Source organism: Eubalaena glacialis, chromosome 7 (genome assembly GCF_028564815.1).
Source record: "Eubalaena glacialis isolate mEubGla1 chromosome 7, mEubGla1.1.hap2.+ XY, whole genome shotgun sequence".
NCBI lineage: Eukaryota > Metazoa > Chordata > Mammalia > Artiodactyla > Balaenidae > Eubalaena > Eubalaena glacialis.
Window position 1 is genome coordinate 38602472 of NC_083722.1, and position 24009 is coordinate 38626480.

Consider the following 24009-nt stretch of genomic DNA (forward strand, 5'->3'; position numbering starts at 1 on the left):
CACATGCTCTCCAGCATTTATTATTTGCAGACTAAAAAAGTCCCTTTTATTTATCACTGGACTGGAGGAGCTGACTGCAAGGGGGTGAAAGGTGAGGGTAGGAGTGAGCACGAAGAAATGAAAGAAAAACCAAATTACACTCCAGAAAGATGACAGGCTTCAAAGTTTCAGGTGCTACTGTGGGCTGTGTGTGACCTCAGGGTCCTTCAGAGACAGCTTGGGAAGTCCCCTGCCCATCTCTCTGGACCTGGGAGCAGGACCTCATCTGTGGTTGATCATGTCTTCAAAATTCAAGGTTTTTCCCTCTCAGTGTAGTTTTTGTGTTTTCTTGGAGGCAGAACAGCCAGAGGGGTGTGGAATCCATCCTCATCCTCTGGCCAAACACAGGAAAACAGACCCCTCTGACTCAGGAATTGTACTTTTGAATTTTCAGGCTGATAGTCTCAAATACCATGGATTAGGGAACCATGTACAAAATGCAATTGGCAGTTGGTCCCCAGAGTCCCTGGAAGTCCTGGCTGGCTGTGCAGGCTTGCCCCTGACACCATCAAGCAGTCTCCGAGTTTTACACCATACAGCTTTGTGTATCACCAGACTGATCTCCCTTGGAGGCTCTAAATTCCTATTTCCATCCTCCATGCATCCTTTTCCTTGCATTAGTGCCAAGTGTAGGTATTATCATTAAAATGACATCTCATTCTTCTCTGTGCCTGTCCCTGACTATTGAGGCATCCTGCCACATGTTTATTAGTGGATTTGCTCTACTGCAGAGCTTCTCAACTGAGTGGTTTTTCTCTCCTTCCCCAGGGACATGTGGCAATGTCTGCAGACATTTTTGGTCATCACAACTCGTGAGTGGGGGAGGGGTGCTGCTGGCTTCTGGGGGTAGACGCCAGGGATGCTGCTAAACATCTTACAAAGCGCCCACAGCAAGGGACTGTCAGGTCCAAAGTGTCTATAGTGCTGAGACTGAGAAATTCTGCTGCACTGTGAATTACTGGTAAGGTTTTTCTGTCTTAAAAAAAATCAATTTAGAGATGCTCTTGACCTATCACAGGCATTTCATCTATCATCTGCATCGCAAGTGTCTCCCTGAAATCCATCCTCTTTTAGTTTTGTTTATGGTATCTTTTGACACATATGCAAAAATTAATGTAGTCAAATGTATGCTTCACTTTTATTACAGTCTCTGCATTTCCTGTCATGGTTGAGTCTCTGCTACCCTTGTTCAGTGCATATGGTTTCTTATTTCCACTTCTATTAGGGTTTCTATTGTTCAATTCATTAGGCCTTAATCCATCTGGAATTGACTTCTGTGACTGGTGGGAGGTGAGGGTCCAAATACAGATTTTTCCAGGTAGAGAGCCAGTTGTGGTTTTATCATATCTTAAATTAGCTATCCTTTCCCACTGAATTAATGTCACATACACACACATGGGGTCCCTTCTCTTTTCCAGCGATACTTGTCAATCTTCGGTTAATATCGTCAGATCTTGATTATGCAGCTTTGTAGTATCACAAAGGCCAATTGTCACTTCTATTCCTTTTTTTCCCCTTTAATAATTTTTGGGTCAATTCAGACATTTTTTTTATTATTCTTTCCTAGGTCCCCAAATAAATAACGGAAGCCTCTCCTTCCTCCCACGCTGGGTTACGTTGCTCTGCTTTCTGTGTTTGTAACACAGTGCACTTTCCCTCTGCGTCGCTGATCAGGATGGTCATTAGATAGTCATTGGTTACTGGGGTCCCTCCCTCCTGCCAGCTTCACTCTGTGCCGTGTCCCCAGCAGTGGCACGGTGCCTGGCACATGGCTGGTGCTCAATAGACAGTGGTGGAATGAATGAGGGAGTGATAATGCATGTCTTTTTTTTTTAACATGAAAACTAGTTTTCTCTCTTGTGTTGTTTTGGGACCTGGCAGTCAGAGGTTGGCTTAGTCCTTGTCACTGTCAAGGTGTGGCCTCGGACAGTTGCTTCGCTCCTCTGCTTCAGTTTTCTTACCTGTCAGGCTGGACCTGATGACCCCTGAGCTCCTTCCACTCTTACACAGCTGGGGGCCTGTGAGGGATAAAGAGCTCTGGGGAGGAGAAGCACCACACAAACTGAAATGCCAGGTTGACTCATCGCAGCAGGCTCAGTGCCAGGGCCCCTGATACTTTTAGAGGCCCATGAAAATGGTCCAGTTTCTTTTAAAATCAGAAGAAAACAAAGTCACATCCCTTAAGTCACATGATTTGGCTTTAAATCAATCAGACACCTTTAAGTCACGTGACCCAGCTTTAGGTCAGGTCCCCCCAGCAGGGGTGTGGGGACAGGAGGAAGAGGCTCAGATGGAAAGGGAAGAAGGAAGTTTGGGGAGAACTCTTGAGAGAAAGGGCACAGGGATGAGCACAGCCCACCCACCCAAATGCCGCTTTTACATGCTCCATGTTCACAACCACCAGCCCCGTTTTCCAGATGCCAACACCCACACAGGCCTGCAGCTTGAAAACTGCAAGCCAGGTATTTCTGGGTCCAGAGTTCCACCTCTAGAGAAACAAAGGGCAGTCAGACCGCAGACAGCCTTTCAGGCTGTCCAACCACTGGGCAACCCGACCAGGCTGGAAGTGCCCCCATCGGATGCTGAAGGCAGACCTCTCTTCCCTCTGTGAGGTGAGGCAATTTGGGCCGGAGAGTCAGAAGCTCCCGGTAACCAACCCCTCCTCTCTGGGCACGTCCTTGGGGTTCCGCCAACCCCATCTCCAACCCTATTGCCCAGCCTGGAGGTCCAGTCGGGGAGCTGCGGGTGGCTCTGCCGGTGCTCTGGCGCCCTCTAGTGGCCATCCGCTCTAATGCCAACTCTCAGCCCTTCCTCCTACCTCCCTCCCCAGCCCTGGGGGCTGCACTCGACTTGGGCACCTGCAGCCTGATTTCGTACCTCCTCTCCCTCTAAGTGCAATGAAGTGCCCTACAGAGGGGGTATTTCTCTCTCAAAGTCTCCCAGGGCAATCACCCCTCCCTAGATTATCCCACTACTTTGAATCAGTCAGCCCTGCCCTTTAAGTCAGGTGAGCTGGCTTCAAATCAATCAGTGACTATGGAGAACAATAAGGAGGTTCCTCAAAAAACTAAAAATAGAGTTGCCATAGGATCCAGCAATCCCACTCCTGGGCATATATCCAGAGAAAACTCTAATTCGAAAAGACACATGTACTCCAATGTTCACAGCAGCACTAGTAACAATAGCCAAGACATGGAAGCAAACTAAATGTCCATTGACAGATGAATGGATAAAGAAGATGTGGTACATATCTACTAAGGAATATTACTCAGCCATAAAAAAAGAATGAAATAATGCCATTTGCAGCAACATGGGTGGACCTAGAGATTATCATACTAAGGGAAGTCAGAAAGAGTAAGACAAATACCATATGATATCACTTATACGTGGAATCTAAAATATGACACAATGAACTTATCTACATAAAAAGAAACGGACTCAGAGACATAAAGAACAAACTTACGGTTACCAAAGGGGAAAGGTGGGGAGGGAAAAATTAGGAGTTTGGAATTAGCAGGTATAAACTACTATATATAAAACAGATAAACACACAAGGTCCTACAGTAGAAATAAAATAAGGAGAAAGCCCCCCCCACCAGCGTGCGTGCACATACTCATACTCACACACACACTCACGCTAATACCAGCCCAGGGAGACAGCCCAGGCACTGACTCTGAGGTCACAATGAACAGGATCCAAAAAGCAATTACACTACACAGGCATTGTGATAATACAATTATTGAAATTGCTAGTTGAAAACAGTTAATGGAATAATTAAGACAGACTGACCTAAAAGCTGACTTAAAATTAACCTGGCACGTGCATACCATCTAAATAATTACTCTCTCCTATGATCTAGTCTCTCATTAAAGTCAAATTTCTTTGGGAGAAATTCTACATTTTGCACCATAGTTGGAAAGAAGCAGCCACACTCACTCACCTGCTGATGAAAGTGGAGGGTTATCAGCGGAGCTAAAGGGGAAATGAGTGTCCTGCCTTCCCAGGTGCTGTGAGATCCGTCTCTGCAACAAACCACCCTCCTTCCCATTTTTCCCTCAAGAAATGATGGAAACCTATTAAAATTGCATCAGCTGAGGACCCCAAATCACTAGGTGCCTGAGTGGGAGGGAGGTGCCTGTGGGGCTGGGGTCTCGCAGAGGCACCACAAACTCAGAGGAAACTCAGTAAGCTGTCATCCAACTCATTTCTCCACAGGTGAGAAAAACCAGGCCAAGGAGGGAAGAGGCTTGTTGGAGGCCAAACACCAAGCCAGTGGCAGGGGTGGGAACAGAAACGATTTTCAGCTGAAAGCTCCCCCAACCCCCGCAAACACCTCTCCTTTATTTTATTTATTTATTTTTGAATTTTTGAATGTTATTTTTTTATACAGCAGGTTCTTATTAGTTATCTATTTTATGCATATTAGTGTCTATATGTCAATCCCAATCTCCAAATTAATCCCACCATCACCCTCCCCACCCCCCCGCCGCTTTCCCCCCTTGGTGTCCATACGTTTGTTCTCTACTTCTGTGTCTCTATTTCTGCCCTGCAAACAGGTTCATCTGTACCATTTTTCTAGATTCCACATATATGCGTTAATATACGATATTTTTCTCTTTCTGACTTACGTCACTCTGTATGACAGTCTCTAGATCCATCCACGTCTCTACAAATGACCCAATTTCGTTCCTTCTTATGGCTGAGTAATATTCCATTGTATATATGTACCACATCTTCTTTATCCATTCGTCTGTCAGTGGGCATTTAGGTTGCTTCCATGACCTGGCTATTGTAAATAGTGCTGCAATGAACATTGGGGTGCATGTGTCTTTTTGAATTATGGTTTTCTCTGGGTACATGCCCAGTAGTGGGATTGCTGGGTCATATGGTACTTCTATTTTTAGTTTTTTAAGGACCCTCCATACTGTTCTCCATAGTGGCTGTATCAATTTACACTCCCACCAACAGTGCAAGAGGGTTCCCTTTTCTCCACACCCTCTCCAGCATTTGCTGTTTGTAGATTTTCTGATGATGCCCATTCTAACTGGTGTGAGGTGACACCTCATTGTAGTTTTGATTTGCATTTCTCTAATAATTATGATGTGATGTTGAGCAGCTTTTCATGTGCTTCTTGGTCATCTGTATGTCTTCTTTGGAGAAATGTCTATTTAGGTCTTCTGCCCATTTTTTGATTGGGTTGTTTGTTTTTTTAATATTGAGCTGTATGAGCTGTTTATATATTTTGGAGATTAATCCTTTGTCCGTTGATTCGTTTGCAAATATTTCCTCCCATTCTGAAGGTTGTCTTTTCGTCTTGTTTGTAGTTTCCTTTGCTTTGCAAAAGCTTTTAAGTTTCATTAGGTCCCATTTGTTTATTTTTGGTTTTATTTCCATTACTCTAGGAGGTGGATCAAAAAAGATCTTGCTGTGATTTATGTCAGAGAGTTCTTCCTATGTTTTCCTCTAAGAGTTTTATAGTGTCCGGTCTTACATTTAGGTCTCTAATCCATTTTGAGTTTTTTTTTGTGTATGGTGTTAGGGAGTGTTCTAATTTCATTATTTTACATGTAGCTGTCCAGTTTTCCCAGCAACTTATTGAAGAGACTGTCTTTTCTCCATTGTATATCCTTGCCTCCTTTGTCATAGATTAGTTGACCATAGGTGCGTGGGTTTATCTCTGGGCTTTCTATCCTGTTCCATTGATCTATATTTCTGTTTTTGTGCCAGTACCATATTGTCTTGATTACTGTAGTTTTGTAGTATAGTCTTAAGTCAGGGAGTCTGATTCCTCTGTTTTTTTCCCTCAAGACTGCTTTGGTTATTTGGGGTCTTTTGTGTCTCCATACAAATTTTAAGATTTTTTGTTCTAGTTCTGTAAAAAATGCCACTGGTGGGCTTCCCTGGTGGCACAGTGGTTAAGAATCTGCCGGCCAATGCAGGGGACATGGGTCCGAGCCCTGTTCTGGGAAGATCCCACATGCCGTGGAACAACTAAGCCTGTGCACCACAACTACTGAGCCCACGCACCACATCTACTGAAGCCCGCATGCTCTAGAGCCTGTGTTCAGCAACAAGAGAAGCCCACACTGCAACGAAGAGTAGCCCCTGCTCACTGCAACTAGAGAAAGACTGCGTGCAGCAACAAAGACTCAACACAGCCAAAAATAATAAAAATAAATAAATCTATAAAAAAATACTAATGTCAATAAAAATAATGTTAAAAAAATGCCACTGGTAATTTGATAGGGATTGCATTGAACCTGTAGATTGCTTTGGGTAGTATAGTCATTTTCACAATATTGATTCTTCCAATCCAAGAACATGGTATATCTCTCCATCTGTTTTTGTCATCTTTGATTTCTTTCATCAGTGTCTTATAGTTTTCTGAGTACAGGTCTTTTACCTCCCTAGGTAGGTTTATTCCTAGGTAATTTATTCTTTTTGTTGCAATGGTGAATGGGATTGTTTCCTTAATCTCTCTCATTGTTAGTATATGGGAATGCAAGAGATTTCTGTGCATTAATTTTGTATCCTGCAACTTTACCAAATTCATTGATTAGCTCTAGAAGTTTTCTGGTGGCATCTTTAGGATTCTCTACGTATAGTATCATGTCATCTGCTAACAGTGACAATTTTACTTCTTCTTTTCCAATCTGTATTCCTTTTATTTCTTTTTCTTCTCTGATTGCCATGGATAGGACTTCCAAAACCATGTTGAATAACAGTGGTGAAAGTGGATATCCTTGTCTTTTCCTGATCTTAGAGGAAATGCTTTCAGTTTTTCACCATTGAGAATGATGTTTGCTGTGGGTTTGTCGCATATGGCCTTTATTATGTTGAGGTAGGTTCCCTCTATGCCCACTTTCTGGAGAGTTTTTATCATAAATGGGTGTTGAATTTTGTCAAAAGCTTTTTCTGCATCTACTGAGATGATCATATGGTTTTTCTTCTTCAATATGTTAATATGGTGTATCACATTGATTGATTTGAGTATATTGAAGAATCCTTGCACCCCTGGGATAAATCCCACTTGATCGTGGTGTACGATCCTTTTAATGTGTTGCTGGATTCTGTTTGCTAGTATTCTGTTGAGGATTTTTGCATCTATATTCATCAGTGATATTGGTCTGTAATTTTCTTTTTTTGTAGTATCTTTGTCTGGTTTTGGTATCAGGGTAATGGTGGCCTCACAGAATGAGTTTGGGAGTGTTCCTTCCTTTGCAATTTTTTGGAAGAGTTTGAGAAGGATGGGTGTTAGCTCTTTTCTAAATGTTTGATAGAATTCACCTGTGAAGCCATCTGGTCCTGGATTTTTGTTTGTTGGAAGATTGTTAATCAGTTTCAATTTCATTACTTGTGATTGGTCTGTTCATGTTTTCTATTTCTTCCTGGTTCAGTCTTGGAAGGTTATACCTTTCTAAGAATTTATCCATTTCTACCAGGTTGTCCATTTTATTGGCATAGAGTTGCTTGTAGTAGTCTCTTAGGATGCTTTGTATTTCTGCGGTGACTGTTGTAACCTCTCCTTTTTCATTTCTAATTTTATTGATTTGAGTCCTCTCCCTCTTTTTCTTGATGAGTCTGGCTAAAGGTTTATCAATTTTGTTTATCTTCTCAAAGAACCAGCTTTCAGTTTTATTGATTTTTGCTATTGTTTTCTTTGTTTCTATTTCATTTATTTCTGCTCTAATCTTTATGATTTCTTTCCTTCTGCTAACTTTGGGTTTTGTTTGTTCTTCTTTCTCTAGTTCCTTTAGGTGTAAGGTTAGATTGTTTATTTGAGATTTTTCTTGTTTCTTGAGGTAGGCTTGTATTGCTATAAATTTCCCTCTTAGAACTGCTTTTGCTGCATCCCACAGGTTTTGGATCATCGTGTTTTCATTGTAATTTGTCTCTAGGTAGTTTTTGATTTCCTCTTTGATTTCTTCAGTGATCTCTTGCTTATTTAGTAACGTATTGTTTAGCCTCCATGTGTTTGTGTTTTTTACGCTTTTTTCCCCGTAATTGATTTCTAATCTCATAGCGTTGTGGTCAGAAAAGATGCTTGATATGATTTCAATTTTCTTAAATTTACTGAGGCTTGATTTGTGACCCAAGATGTGATCCTGGAGAATGTTCTGTGCGCACTTGAGAAGAAAGTGTAATCTGCTGCTTTTGGATGGAATGTCCTATAAATATCAATTAAATCTATCTGGTCTGTTGTGTCATTTAAAGCTTGTGTTTCCTTATTAATTTTCTGTTTGGATGATCTGTCCATTGGTGTAGGTGAGGTGTTAAAGTCACCGACTATTATTGTGTTACTGTCGATTTCCTCTCTTATACCTGTTAGCAGTTGCCTTATGTACTGAGGTGCTCCTATGTTGGGTGCATATACAGTTATAATTGTTATATCTTCTCCTTGGATTGTTCCCTTGATCATTATGTAGTGTCCTTCCTTGTCTCTTGTAACATTCTTTATTTTAAAGTCTATTTTATCTGATATGAGTATTGCTACTCCAGCTTTCTTTTGATTTCCATTTGCATGGAGTATCTTTTTCCATCCCCTCACTTTCAGTCTGTATGTGTCCCTAGGTCTGAAGTGGGTCTCTTGTAGACAGCATATATATGGGTCTTGTTTTTGTATCCATTCAGCGAGCCTGTGTCTTTTGGTTGGAGCATTTAATCCATTCATGTTTAAGGTAATTATTGATATGTATGTTCCTATTACCATTTTCTTGTTATGGGTTTGTTTTTGTAGGTCCTTTTCTTCTCTTGTGTTTCCCACTTACAGAAGTTCCTTTAGCATTTGTTGTAGAGCTGGTTTGGTGGTGAATTCTCTTAGCTTTTGCTTGTTTGTAAAGCTTTTGATTTCTCCATCGAATCTGAATGAGATCTTTGCCGCGCAGAGTAATCTTGGTTGTAGGTTCTTCCCTTTCATCACTTTAAATATATTGTGCCACTCCCTTCTGGCTTGCAGAGTTTCTGCTGAGAAATCAGCTATTAACGTTATGGGAGTTCCCTTGTATGTTATTTGTCGTTTTTCCCTTTTGCTTTCAATAATTGTTCTTTGTCTTTAATTTTTGTCAATTTGATTACTATGTGTCTCGGTGTGTTTCTCCTTGGGTTTATCCTGCCTGGGACTCTCTGCGCTTCCTGGACTTGGGTGGCTATTTCCTTTCCCATGTTAGGGAATTTTTCGACTATAATCTCTTCAAATATTTTCTCGGGTCCTTTCTCTCTCTCTTCTCCTTCTGGGACCACTATAATGTGAATGTTGGTGCGTTTAATGTTGTCCCAGAGGTCTCTTAGGCTGTCTTTCATTTCTTTTCATTCTTTTTTCTTTCTGTTCCGTGGCAGTGAATTCCACCATTCTGTCTTCCAGGTCACTTATCCGTTCTTCTGCCTCAGTTATTCTGCTATTGATTGCTTCTAGTGTATTTTTCATTTCAGTTATTGTATTGTTCATCTCTGTTTGTTTGTTCTTTAATTCTTCTAGGACTTTGTTAAACATGTCTTGCATCTTCTTGATCTTTGCCTCCATTCTTTTTCCGAGGTCCTGGATCATCTTCAGTATCATTATTCTGAATTATTTTTCTGGAAGGTTGCCTAGCTCCACTTCATTTAGTTATTTTTCTGGGGTTTTATCTTGTTCCTTCATCTGGTACAAAGTCCTCTGCCTTTTCATTTTGTCTTTCTTTCTGTGAATGTGGTTTTCCTTCCCCAGGCTGCAGAACTGTAGTTCTTCTTGTTTCTGCTGTCTGCCCTCTGGTGGATGAGGCTATCTCCTTCTCCTTTCAACTCACGGTTTCCTGCCTTATCCCAGACCAGAAGAGCTCTTGGCCTGGTGTGTGGCTCCGCAGAGGTGCTGTTGGGGTGGACCAGGGTCCTGAGGCCATGCCACAGGGTGGTCCCAGGCTGTTGGGCAGTTTTCTCTTGTCCGCATCTCTAGCCAGCTGCCTGTCATTGGCCAATCCAGGATTCTGTGATGGCACTGGGCCCGTGTGCAGGATGCACTTGAGGAGGCCCACCTTGGGGAGGAGGGTCGTGGCCGCCCTGCCCTCCGAGGGGCCGAGGCTCCTGGCGGGAAGCTCTCAGCCAGTGTCTGAACAAAGGACGTTGTGTCCTCATTCTTTGTAAACCCTCAGAGTTACCTCGATAACATTTTTTTAAATGGACTTCCCACTTGGCATATTTATGAGACAAAGAATTTCCCCCACTGAAATTCAGGAACAACATGTTATTAGAACGCAAATGATCTATTAGTTGGAGGACTTTAAAATTCTAACCAGAAAACACTGACTCTTCACCCTCTTGGGCATCTTTATTTATCCCTCTGATTTCTCCAGAACCTTTCCTTCAAGGAGAAATCTCTGGGCTCTGCAGGGACTGTGAGTGGTGACAGTCAGGTAATTCTGAGACTGAAAAGCTCGAGGAAAAGAGACAAGGTCTGTAAACATCTGGATAGTTGGGGTAAAGGAGGTTTCTCCATGGAGAGGTGTAAACACAAATATAAAGGCCTGGGTGTGGGGCTGGCATGAAAAGTGGTCTGACGGCACGTGGATCAGAGGCCCCGACTGGGGAGATGCCCTGAGTGGGGCTTCTGCCCAAGGTGGAGGGCAGTGGCTATGGTCTGGGCCGGGGAGAAGGGGAATGTGTGGGTCACCAGCTGTTGTTCTGACTGATCCTGGGAAGGAGCGTGTCATTTCCTGGCTGATGAGCCGGGGCAGGGACTGGGTCTGTGTGGCCTGGTCAGGAAAGGGGGGATCCTGAGTCTCAGCAGAGTCTTTGCGCGGAAGGGTGTTTGAGGGAAGCAGTTTCCCAGACACAGAGGGTAAGGGGATTTCTGGACCTTCAGGTCACCTTCAACATTGCTGAAAGGCAATGGGCTGTGACAGGAGGGAGGGAATACGTATGCACCTCAAGGGTCAGAGAGGCAGGCTTGGCGCCACCTGCTGGACAGCTGGGAAGTGCAGGCCGCAACCTCTCAGTTCTGTGAAGCCCATGCTCCCAGCTGGCAAGCCTGCAGAAACCACTAAATTTGGAAATTCAAACTGAAATGGAGCCACATATCCCATGACTTCTCCAAAAATAGTTATAGAGTAGTTAATTGGAAACCATATGCAATCAAAAGACTGCAGACACAAACTTTACAACTTACACCAACATTCACTCAAAATTGTCCATAGACAAATTTAAAATGCAAAACTATAAAAATTGTAGATGAAAACATAGAAGGAAATCTACATAACCTTGGGCTTGGTGAATTTTAACACAAAACCTCAAAAGCCTATCCACAAAAGAAATACAATTTTGAAATGGACTTTAAAAATTTAAAACTTTAAACTCGCAGAAAACCAAAAGACAAGCCACAAATTGGGAGAAAAAATATCTGCAAAATGCATATCTGATAAAGAATTTGTACAGCTATAAAGCAAACACCTTCATTACAGATGGGTAAAGATCTGAACAGACACCTGACCAAAGAAGATATACAGATAATAAATAAGTGGACAAAAATATCATCAATGTCGTATATCATTAGGGAATTACAAATTAAAACAACAAGACAGGGACTTCCCTGGTGGCGCAGTGGTTAAGAACCCACCTGCCAATGCAGGGGACATGGGTTCGAGCTCTGGTCCGGGAAGATCCCACATGCTGCGGAGCAACTAAGTCAGTGAGCCACAACTACTGAGCCTGCGCTCTAGAGCCCACGAGCCACAACTACTGAGCCCACGTGCCACAACTACTGAAGCCCGTGTGCTTAGAGCCCGTGCTCTTCAACAAGAGAAGCCACTGCAATGAGAAGCCCGCACACTGCAACGAAGAGTAGTCCCCGCTCGCCGCAACTAGAGAGAAAGCTCACGTAGCAACAAAGACCCAACACGGCCAAAAATTAAAAAATAAATAAATTTAAAAATAATAATAATAAAACAACAAGACAGCACCACACACCTATTAGAGCTGCTAACCTCCTCCCAAAATGACAATACTGATTACTGGAGGATGGGAACAACAGCAACTCTTCTTCATTGCTGATGGAACGCATAGACGGCTTCTTGAGATACAGGTTGGCAATATTTTCCAAAGCCAAACAGGTCTCACACCTTGAGATCCATCCATCATGCCTCCAGTATTCACACAACTGCTTTGGAAAACTGTATCCAAACAAAAACAAGGATGCTATTATGCACAGAACCTCTACTCATAATGTCTAAACCTTACAGGAATTAGGATGTCTTCAGTAGATGATGCATAAGCAAACTGGGGTACATCCATGTGAAAGGCAGCAGAATATGACACCCTGAAATGTGGAATTTCAAGAGAACCTAAAGAGCTAAAACAATTTTTAGAAAGAAAATCAACACATCACACAGCAACATTAAATAAAATGCTGTGATACTGGCATGAACATATACATACAGATGAATGCAACTGAATGGAGATCCTAGAAATAAACCCATTCATCTACGATGAATGGATTTCAGACTACAGTCAACAGCATTAAAATGGGGGGAAATGGTGTTTTCAACAACAACAAATGGTGCTAGGTGAATGGCTAACCACATGCAGAGGAATGAAATTGGACCCTTACCTCATACAACATACAAAAAGCATCTCAAAATACATAAAAGGCTTAAATGTAAAAAGTAAAATTTTACTCAGCCCCTTGAATCCACGGGTTCCACATCAATGGATTCAACTAATGCCAGATCAAAAACTATTAGAAAAAAATTGCCAAAAAGTTTCAAAAGGAAAAACTTGAATTTACCACATTCCAGCAACTATTTACATAACATTCACATTGTTTTTACAACATTTATATAGCATTTATATTGCATTAGTTCTTATACACAATCTAGGAACGATCTGAAGTATACAGGAAGACGTACCTAGGTTATCTGCAAATACGATATCATTTTATATAAGAGATTTGAGCGTCCATGGATTTTGGTATCTGTGGGGTGTCCTGGAACCAATCCCTCATGAATACTGAGGGACGACTGTGTAAAATCTCCAATAAAACATAGGGACAAACCTTCATAACCAGCAACCAAAAGAAAAAAATTAGATTTCTTTAAATTAAAAGCCTTTGTGCATCAAAAAAATGCAATTTAGAAAGTGAAATGACAGCCCACAGAACGGAAGAAAATAATTTCACATTATATTTATATCCGATGAGTCTTTATCCAGTGTGTATCAAGAACTTTTACAACTCATCAACAAAGACAAATAACCCAATTTTAAATGTGGACAAAGGACTTAAATAGACCCTTCCCCAAACAAGACATGCAGATGGTCAACAAGCAGCTGAAAACATATGATGGAAATGCAACTTAAAACCACAATGCAATAATAATGCCTTCACACATGCTAAAATGGGTATAATCAAGAAAATTAAAAATAACAAATGTTGGCAACAATGCAGAGACACTGGAACTTTTAAACCTTATTGTGGAAATGGAAAATGGTGCAACCTCTGTTTACTCTATGAATATACAATTATCTATGGTTCAACAACTCCACCCCTAGATATAGAACCCAAAGAATTGAAAACAGGTGTACACATCTATTGATAGCAGCACTGTTCACGATAGCCAAAAGGTAGAAACAATGCTAATGTCCACCAATGGGTAAATGGATAAGTGACATGGAGGTTGATCCATATTATTCTGCCTTAAAAGGAATCAAGTGAAATGATGTAGCCTCTGTTGAAAACAGTATGGCAGTTCCTCAAAAACTTTCAACATAGAATTAACATATGATCCATCAATTCCACATCAGGGTATACCCAAAAGATTGAAAGCAGGGACTGGAACAGATATGGGTACACTCATCTTCATAGCAATATTAATCATAATAGCAAAAGGTGGAAGCGACCCAAGTGTCAATGGATGAATGGATAAACTAAATGTGGTATACACAAAAAGCATTGAAAATTCAGCCTTAAAAACTAAGGAAATTCTGACACGTGCTACAACATATATTAACCTTGATCCATTATGATAAGTGAAATAGCCCTGTCACAAAAGAACAAAAATGATATGATTCCACTTACATTAGGTATCCAGAGAAGTCAAATTCAAAGGCAGAAAGTAGAATGCAGTTGCTGAGGGGAATTAGTGTTTAATGGCTACAGAGTTTCACTGGTGAAAATGGAAAAGATCTGAACGTGGATGGTGAGGATATTTGTACAACAATATGAGTGTGGTTAATGCCATAGAACTGTGTACTTAAAATGGTTTAAATGGTAAATGTTATGTACATTTAATCACAATAAAAAATGAATGAAGTACTGATACATGTTACAATACAGAAAAGGTCACCCAGATCTTATTCATCCTGTGCACTTTCAATCCATCAAGGTTGTGATAATGAGGGAAAGTATCACTCATGGTTTTAGAAGAACAAAACAGGATCAGAATGAAAAGAGACATTTCCCTAGAGTTGGGGCAGCTGGTGAAAGTTGAAGTGGGCCTGTGGATTGGATCATAATGTGGAAACCATAATATTTTCCTCACGTGGAGGTTTCGTGCTGGTTCCCTGGAAGAGTGTCCCTATTTGGGGATACTGAAGTGTTTTGTGTACAGTGGCAAATGTGAGTACTTTGTACTGCTATTTTTAATTTTCTATACGTTTGAAATTACTGGTAAATAAATTACTTTTCAAAACAATCATGTCAATAAAAGGATAGAAATGTAGAGAAGACAACAACCTTTGCTATAGAGGCCAAGCCCTACCCAGATCCTGCTCACCCAAAATGATGATGCAATTCACCCTTGTAGGACTTCACATGTTTTTAAGGGACACTGTGGGCAGATTATATTAGTAGCCACTATGTCTTGGGTGTTGTGGATGACCTGGATGTGGTAGAAACAGTGGGATTTCTAATTCCAGTTTTCTGTATTAAATCACCAAAAAACTGTTAGAACCAATAAATGAATTCAGTAAAGCTGCAGGATACAAAATCAATACACAAAAATCAGTTGTGTTTTTCTACACTAATAATGAACCATCAGAGAGAGAAATCAAGAAAACAATGCCATTTACAATAACATCAAAAGAACCAACTACCGAGGAATAAATTTAACCCAAGACGTGAAAGAGCTGCAGACTGAAAACCTTAAGACACTCGATGAAGAAACTGAAGGCGCAAATAAATGGAAAGATATCCTGTGCTCATGAATGGAAAGAATTAGTAGTGCTAAAATGTCCATTCTACCCAAAACAGTGTGCACGTTCAATGCAATTCCTATCAAAATTCCAATGGAATTTTTCACAGAGGCTGAACAAACAATCCTGACATTTGTACGGAACCACAAAGGACCCCGAACAGCCAAGGGGATCCTGAGAAAGGAGAACAGCAGCTGGAGGAAACTCACTCACTGACTTGAAACCATATTACAAAGCTACAGTAACCAAACAGTGTAGAAATGGCACAAAAAGAAGCACACGGGCCAGAGGAATAGAATAGAGAGCCCAGGAAAAAACCACACATATGAGGTCAGTTAATTTATGACAAAGCTGCCAGGGATATACATCAGGGAAAGGACTGTCCCCTCAATAAATTGTGTGCGTGATAGACAGAAGGAGAGAATTACTGTGTTGGTGTCTTGGGGACATTTGGAGGAGTTTCTGACAGTGGGGATGCAATCTGTCCATCTTTTCCCTCCTTGGCAGAAATCTCCCTGACATGAGCCTCTCTAAGAATCCTCCCCGAATTGGGGCCTGAAGAAATCAGAGCTGAGATTCCAATTGTCTTCACAGAAAATATCGCAAGTATAAGTATTACTTCAACAAGATAATTTAAAATGCTATTATTGGGAATTCCCTGGCAGTCCAGTGGTTAGGACTCCACGCTTTCACTGCTGAGGGTGCGGGTTCAATCCCTGGTCGGAGAACTAAGACCCCACAAGCCGCGTGGCATGGCCACACACACACACACAAAATGTTATTATTGCCCTTTATTCCAAATGTGTAAGAGGGGAAGTGTCAGCAGGAGCCTAGTGTTTAGAGCTGTCTGATTTGATTGGACCTGTTCATTCATCCCCGACTGGCTTCAAACCCATCTGAGTTACTGGCGATGACCAAGCCGAATCCAGAGACTTGCCAGCAGTAAGGACACTGACGGAAACTTTCCTATTACCTGTCCTGTTGGTTTCTTTGCACCTTCTGGTCACTAGGTTGTGTCACTCCCTATGGTGCTGGGGTATCAAGTTTTTAATACGATTATCACCAATTATGAGACTAGAAAGAACAGAAATCAGGCTATCCCATGAAATCTCTCTGAAACTGGAGGACAGAGTCACTTTCTTTATTTTCCTGGTTTAACAGGTCAGTTAGTTGCTGCTCAGTACTAACTAGCCCTCTTTTACCATCATACCAGGCAGTCAACTGAGATTTACCCATATTTATATTTACACTAGTTCTCCCTCAAAGAGCCTTCTGGATCAAACGTGTACACAATATCACCTCAGTCTGGAAATACTGGAAAGGCAGAATAAATCCAGTTTGATGTGACTTATGTAAATCATTTCTTACAGGGAATTCTCTTGGTGGGAAAGGTCAATGTTTTCCACCAAGTAAAAATAAATATAATACTGATCTGATCTCAAAATCGTGTTTTCTATATGCACACATACAAACACACACACACTGGTATGGGCAGACACACACCCTCTGCTAAAGTTACCAATAGCTTTTAAGGTCAGTGAAATCCATGATTATGAGCTTACGCTGTGGAATGAGCTGGATCTGGGTTTAAATCCTGCTTCTGGCTGTGCGACAGGGCACTTTACCTCCCTGCATGGTTCTCCTCTGCTGGTAAACAACACCCATGACAGAAGGGTTAATGTGAGGATCAGACAGAACAGTGCCCACTAAACTGGTGCTTCTCCAACTCCAAAGTGCACACGAATCATCTGGGAATCGTGTTACATTGGAGATGCTGATTCCGATTCTCAAGTGGGGCCTGATGTTCTAAGTTCCTAGGTGACCTTACACTGCTGGTCCATGCACCAAACTTTGCGTAGCAAAGCACATACTGAAACCTTACAAAAGGGAAACCAAAATCGCTATCCAGTGGTCCTGCCAGCCAATAAGAGAAGAAAGCTAAGAAAGGATTTTTTTGGTGCCCAGTGTGAGCTTGGTATAAACTCAGTTTCTCTAGGTGTGGAGAAGATGACACGTTTGGGGCCAGGCTTTATTCTGTCCCCTCATGAGCCTCAGCAATGACTTAATTTCCATTCTTCTGCCCAGGGTCAGTCAGGGGCCACGGGAACCCACAGAGATGGGGAGTCTCATACCTGTCATTGTCCTGGCAAATCTCCCCCACGGCCACCAAGGCCTTCAGGTACTCGCTGGGCTGCTAGGGGTAGATGTAGTGCAGGGAACAGCTGTTCCTGGGGTCCCCATTTCAGGCAGTGGACTCTATAGCTACCTGGAAGAGAAGACAGGCGAATGGGTGGATTTAAAGTGAACGCATCTGTACAAAACAAAGGAGGCAAGACTATACAATGGCGGAAAGACAGCCTTTTCAACAAATGGTGCTGGGGAAACTGGTCAGCTACATGTAAAAAAATGAAATTAGATCATTCTTTAACACCATACACAAAAATACGCTCAAAATGGATTAAAGACCTAAATGTGAGACTGGACACTATAAAAGTCCTAGAGAAAAACATAGGCAGAAGACTCTCTGACATAAATCACAGGAATATCTTTTTCGGTCCATCTCCGAGAATAATGGAAATAAAAACAAAAATAAACAAATGGGACCTAATTAAACTCAAAAGCTTTTGCACAGCAAAGGAAACCATAAACAAAATGAAAAGACAACACACAGATTGGGAGAAAATATTTTTAAATGATGTGACCAATAAGGGATTAGTCTCCAAAATTTACAAACAGCTCATGAGGCTTAATAACATCAAAACAAACAACCCAATCAAAAAATGGGCAGAAAACCTAAATAGACATTTCTCCAAAGAAGATATATAGATGGCCAAGAGGCACATGAAAAGATGTTCAACATCGCTAGTTATTAGAGAAATGCAAATCGAAACTACAATGAGATATCACCTCACACCAGTCAAAATGGCTATCATCAAAAATTCCACAAACAATAAATGCTGGAGAGGGTGTGGAGAAAAGGGAACCCTCTTGCACTGTTGGTGGGAATGTAAATTGGTACAGCCACTATGGAGAACAGTATGGAGGTGCCTTAAAAAACTAAAAATAGAGCTACCATCTGACCCTGCAATCCCGCTCCTGGGCATATATCCAGAGAAAAACATGGTCCGAAAGGATACATACACCCCAATGTTCACTGCAGCACTGTTTACAATAGCCAAGACATGGAAGCAACCTAAATGTCCATACAACAGAGGAATGGTTAAAGGAAGATGTAGTACATGCATATAATGGAATATTACTCAGCCATTAAAAAGAATGAAATAATGCCATTTGCAGCAACATGGATGGACCTAGAGATTGTCATACTGAGTGAAGTAAGTCAGACAGAGAAAGAGAAATATCACATGATATCCCTTATATGCGGAATCTAAAAAGAAATGATACAAAGGAACTCATTTACAAAACAGAAACAGACTCATAGACTTAGAGAACGAATTTATGGTTACCAGGGGGGAAGGGTGGGGGGAAGGGATAGTCTGGGAGTTTGGGATCGACATGTACACACTGCTATATTTAAGATGGATAACCAACAAGGACCTAACGTATAGCACATGGAACTCTGCTCAATGTTATGTGGCAACCTGGATGGGAGGGGAGTTTGCGGGAGAATGGACACATGTATATGTATGGCTGAGTCGCTTTGCTATGCATCTGAAATCATCACAACAGTGTTAATTGGCTATACCCCAATATAAAATAAAAAGTTAAAAAAATAAAATAAAATAAAGTGAACGCATCTTGTAGGAATTGCAATCAGCCCTGAGAGAGACACAGCCTGAGGGGGTGGGGGGAAAGCAGCACGTTATACACACTGCTGATAAGTGATAAGTAGGGTTAAAGAAGAAATTCATTAGCTTTAAAAACTAGTGGGCTTCCCTGGTGGCACAGTGGTTGAGAATCTGCCTGCTAATGCAGCGGACACGGGTTTGAGCCCTGGTCTGGGAAGATCCCACATGCCGCGGAGCAACTGGGCCCGTGAGCCACAATTACTGAGCCTGCGTGTCTGGAGCCCGTGCTCCGCAACAAGAGAGGCTGCGATAGTGAGAGGCCCGCGCACCGCGATGAAGAGTGGCCCCCACTTGCCGCAACTAGAGAAAGCCCTCGCATAGAAACGAAGACCCAATACAGCCATAAATAAATAAATAAACAAATAAACCCAAAGTTTAAAAAAAAAACCAAAATACTAGTTACTAAGGAATTCCCTGGTGGTCCAGTGGTTAGGACTAGGTACTTTCACTGCCGAGGGCCTCGGTTCAATCCCTGGTCAGAGAACTAAGATCCTGCAAGCCACAGGATCTTCTTTTTTTTTAATTAATTAATTAATTAATTAAATTTATTTTTGGCTGCATTGGGTCTTCATTCCTGCGCGCAGGCTTTCTCTAGTTTCGGTGAGCAGGGGCTACTCTTCGTTGCGGTGCATGGGCTTCTCATTGCTGTGGCTTCTCTTGTTGTGGAGCACGGGCTCTAGGTGCACGGGCTTCAGTAGTTGTGGTACATGGGCTCAGAAGCTGTGGCTCGCGGGCTCTAGAGAGCAGGCTCAGTAGCTGTGGTGCACAGGCTTAGTTGCTCCGCGGCATGTGGGATCTTCCCAGGCCAGGGCTCGAACCCATGTCCCCTGCCTTGGCAGGTGGATTCTTAACCACTGTGCCAGCAGGGAAGCCCGGAAGGTCAGTTCTAATGCACTATAGGATGGTCTTTAAAAATGTGACATTTTATTGGAAGTGCATTTCATGTTTTTGTTTTTTGGCCGAGCCATGCAGCATGTGGGATCTTAGTTTCCCAACTAGGGATGGAACCCATGCCCCCTGTAGTGGAAGCACAGAGTCTTAACCACTGGACCGCCAGGGAAGTCCCTGGAAGTGCATTTAAAATTTTCTGTCTTGATATTTGGAGACTCCAGTGGACTAGCTACTGTTGCCAAGGCAGTATGACTTTGGGCTACTGCAGGGATCCAAAGGGGTTTTTGTTGGTTTTTAAAAAAAATATTAACATGAGAAACATGGAAAAAGTAAATATAGAAGCCAAATTCAGCCTCTTTTCTCTTCAAAATGCATAAAATACAGATCCTCTGGTTATATCTCTGATTAAAAAATACAAAGACTCATGAAGTGACTTTCCCAACCGGCAGAGAGCGACTTTCTCCCAGTCGGTGGAGCTGGTACCATCAGAGTCCTCTTCTCATTCTTTGTTCTGGATTGAGGCCCCTCTGAAAATGTGGGACATTGATTCTACACAATATTAACTCTTCACCTCCCAACATGCTTACCTCCAAATGGAAAAATCCTTTATGTGAATAAAGGTGGCCATCGAGGTCCACAGTGTTCTCTTTGAGGGAACTCGCGAAGAGAAGACAGAGAAACGCATGGTACAAACCATACAAATACATTCAGTTGGGTTCCAAAAGATTCAAATGCAGATGAAAATAAAGATTCCACCACCAACCCATTTTTTTTTCTCTGTGATTATTCCTTCTAGTCAGTATAATGTAAAGGTGTGTGGTCATGAAGGTGGGCTCAAATGATCTGATGATGGGAAGAATCAAAGCCTCTATTTCCTGGAACACTACATAAAACTTCTGTAGAAACAGATAACATCTTTGCTTCCTACTAACTGGAATGTGGTATTTTAAAATCAGAAGTCCAACTGCAGATCAAGAAACCCTGTAGTACAAGGCACTTTTTAATCAAAACCTCCAAAACCAGGGTCTCCTTAAGACAAACCAAGGGTTCAAACAAAATGCTACATTGCTACCAGAGACCAGTAGATAAACAGGAAGTCTCTGAAGTACAATGAAAATACAACTCACAAACCTCAGAGTAACGATTTTTAAAGAACTATTTGGAAGCTCTAGGAAAGTGCTTGTCTCATGCTGGGAAGCTCTCTGGACCCCATCGGCTCCTGCTCCCAGTAAATGATGCTGGGAGTGTGTCTGGAAGAATAAACATGAGACTGAGCATTCATAGGAATGGTATAGGTTTGATGTCCATGTGCGTCTTCACACAGGAACACGTGAGCAGATCTTTGGTTCCATTCTAGGCAAGCTCCTCTCCTCCAACCATTCAAAGCTGCCCAGCCACTCCTACCATAGACAGATACTTCTTTATGGAATGCTCAGGGGAAATCACTTGGTTTGGATGCGGTTTGAGTTTGATCCTGTGACACCATCAGAATTTCCCACCAGAGATAAATGAGGAGATTCTGGCCTTTATTAGTATGCTATGAACACAGGTGTCCTGGCTGTACTTGCCAACCCTCCTTCTATTTTTATTCACCTCCCTACCTGTGAGTGCCTTTGACCTACTCTGAGCTCAGACCCCTGATCTATTACAGTAACTCTGTCAGTCTTTCTTTTAAAATGAACAGGCAATAAAATGAATTTAACCCAGAAGCAGCAGCTCAGCAAGGGAAATGAAAACATCAGAAGCCGACCTTCTGGGCCGAGGCCAGAGCTTCAGGGGTCCCTCCAGTCCCCTGCCCCGCCCCCTCCTCCCTGGTACTTTATCTAATAGAGGAAGGAGCACGGAGGGACTTGGCTGAATCAAGGAACCTGCGAGACTATGGATGAGTTTTAAGCCCGAGACGCAATTTAATATTATTGGAACCTACTGTAAGGGGGGCGGGGAGGGGAGGTTAGGAGGCTGAGAGGCTGAGTCCCAACGCAGCGGGTCCAGCCCAGGGACCCAGCACAGACGACCCCCCACCCTGCCCCCTCGATTCCCAGCAGTCAGGAGGAGGAGCACTGAGACTCCAGCCCAGACTCTGCGCCTCCCCCTCCCCGAGTCCCCTCAGGACGCGCAAGTCGGCCCCTTGCTCACCCCAGCCGGCCCGAGCAAGCCGGGTGGAGGGCAGGGGCGAGATGACGGACCGAAGTTCCCCTGGACAAAGATGCTGCGCGCAGCTCTTCCTAAAGAGCAGGGGCGGCTCGAAGCGAACCCCTGCGCCTCAAAAGTTGGTCTCTCCGGGAGGCCCGGGGACGCGGCGCCGGGGCCGGGCCAACTTACCTGGCGCGCAGCCCGGAGGGCGGACGGGGCTTAGCCGGCGGGGTCAGTCCCGCCCGCGGCGGCAGTTTGGCCATGGGCGCGGCCGGGCCTCGTGCCGCCCTCCTCTCGGGCTCTGGGCACTCTGCCACGGTGGAGGGAAGAGACACCGAGCCGGGAGTTCAAGCTCCGCGAGACCCGGGCTCCATTGTGGACGGCGGGGGCGGGGCCGCTTGGCCCTCAGTCACGTGCCCGGCCCTATGTCAGGCGCCCTAGCCTTAGGGCAGGTGCCCAGCCTTCAAAATCATGTAAACCGGCTCCTCGTCTCTGAAAGGGCTCCCGGTCACTGTTTGCCCCTCCAGCCTGCAACTTCAAAAGTCGTAACTTCCCCGTTGACCCCAGCGCCTAACATAGCTTTTGGCAGAAAGGCTGAGATCAGTGATTGTTCAACAGTCGGATAAGTGAGACCTTTCTCTTGGGGGAGGGGTGTGGGGACAGGAGGAAGAGGCTCAGATGGAAAAGGAAGAAGGAAGTTGGGGGAGAACTCAAGAGAAAGGGCAGGGATGAACACAGCCCGCCCACCCAAATACTGCCACTTTTACACGCTCCACTGTTCTCGACCACCAGCCCCGTTTTCCAGATGCCAACACCCACGCAGGCCTGTGGCTTGCAAACTGCAAGCCCAAGAGTCAAGCCAGGTAGTTCTGCCTGTGGAGAAACAAAGGGCAGTCAGACTGCAGACAGCCTGTGAGGCTGTCTGGCCACTGTGGGCCACCCGACCAGGCTGGCAGTGCCTCGTCGGATGCTGAAGGCTGAACTCTGTCTCCTCTGTGAGGTGAGGTGATTTGAGCCAGAGAGTCACAGTTACCCCGTAGCCAAGCCCTCCTCTCTGGGCACCTCCTTGGGGTTCCGTCCATCAACCCCATCCAGCCCATGCTCTCGAGCAATGAGGACGAGCTACGCTGGCTGCGCTTGGCTGAGCAGGAGTATTCTCTGCAGCACACCAGGGAGCAGGACTTTGAGATGAACAGCCGAGCCCTTTGCATCCTCACCAAAGACGACTTCCCACTCCGCTCCCTGGGTTCAGATCAGGGTCACTCACTGGCTTCTCTGATGCAAACCCGGGGGAGCCGGGGTGGGGTGGGGAGCTGTCCTGCTCCCTCCCTCTCCCCTCCCCATTTCCATCCTACGGCCTCTGCCTAGCATCTCCATCAGCACGAATCTTGTGAAGGGACATGCCAGCTGTCACCTGGTCAGCAGCCTGCCCTCCCGCCCCACCCGCAGCTGACGTTCTGTATGAGTTGCTCCAGTACATCAAGACCCAGCGGCAAGCCATAGCACGTGGGCCCTTTTTCAGAAGGGCTTGCAGGCAGAGGGTGCCCACTCAGCCCTTCCCCTGCTGCCTGGAAGGTGAGGAGGCTCTCTTTGGACCTCTGAGACCCTCCCCCAGATTGGCCTCATCAGAGGGCAGAGCTTCTTCCAGGCAAAATGATGAAAGAGGCAGCAGTGTGGGCCAAGCTCCCCATCTCCCCCTGCCCTGCCTCCCCAACTCTCACCCCTGCCCTCTGGGACTGTCCTCTAGCCGAGGGGCCTTGCCTCTCATCTCCCCCTTTCTCTGCTCTCCTCTCCAGCAGAGGGTTATGTGGCATCCCTCTCTTCTCCTCCTGATCTCTCCATGGAAATTGCTCTCCTCAGGGTCTCCAGGGACCTGCACACAGGGCTGTTCATGCCACTCCCAGTCCTTACTGCTGCAACCTTCCAATTGCTCGGGCCAAAACGCTGGATGTCATTTTTGATTACTTTCTTTCTCTCTCATCC

The 24009-nt window shown here is 43.8% G+C and overlaps 2 protein-coding genes across 2 annotated transcripts in view; one reads left to right on the forward strand and one right to left on the reverse strand.

Moving 5' to 3' along the window:
• Window positions 1–17345, reverse strand: part of KCTD20 (potassium channel tetramerization domain containing 20) — a 106202-nt gene extending 88857 nt beyond the window's left edge. The window contains exon 1 of the mRNA XM_061196309.1: window positions 17326–17345. The gene's annotated coding sequence lies outside the window, so the exon portion shown is untranslated. The remainder of the gene's footprint in view (window positions 1–17325) is intronic.
• ETV7 (ETS variant transcription factor 7) overlaps window positions 1–24009 on the forward strand; it is a 40835-nt gene that overhangs the window by 10739 nt on the left and 6087 nt on the right. The window contains 4 exon segments of the mRNA XM_061197447.1: window positions 22004–22306; window positions 22975–23026; window positions 23122–23272; window positions 23452–23601. Of these exon segments, the coding sequence (XP_061053430.1) occupies window positions 22004–22306; window positions 22975–23026; window positions 23122–23272; window positions 23452–23601 (656 nt within the window).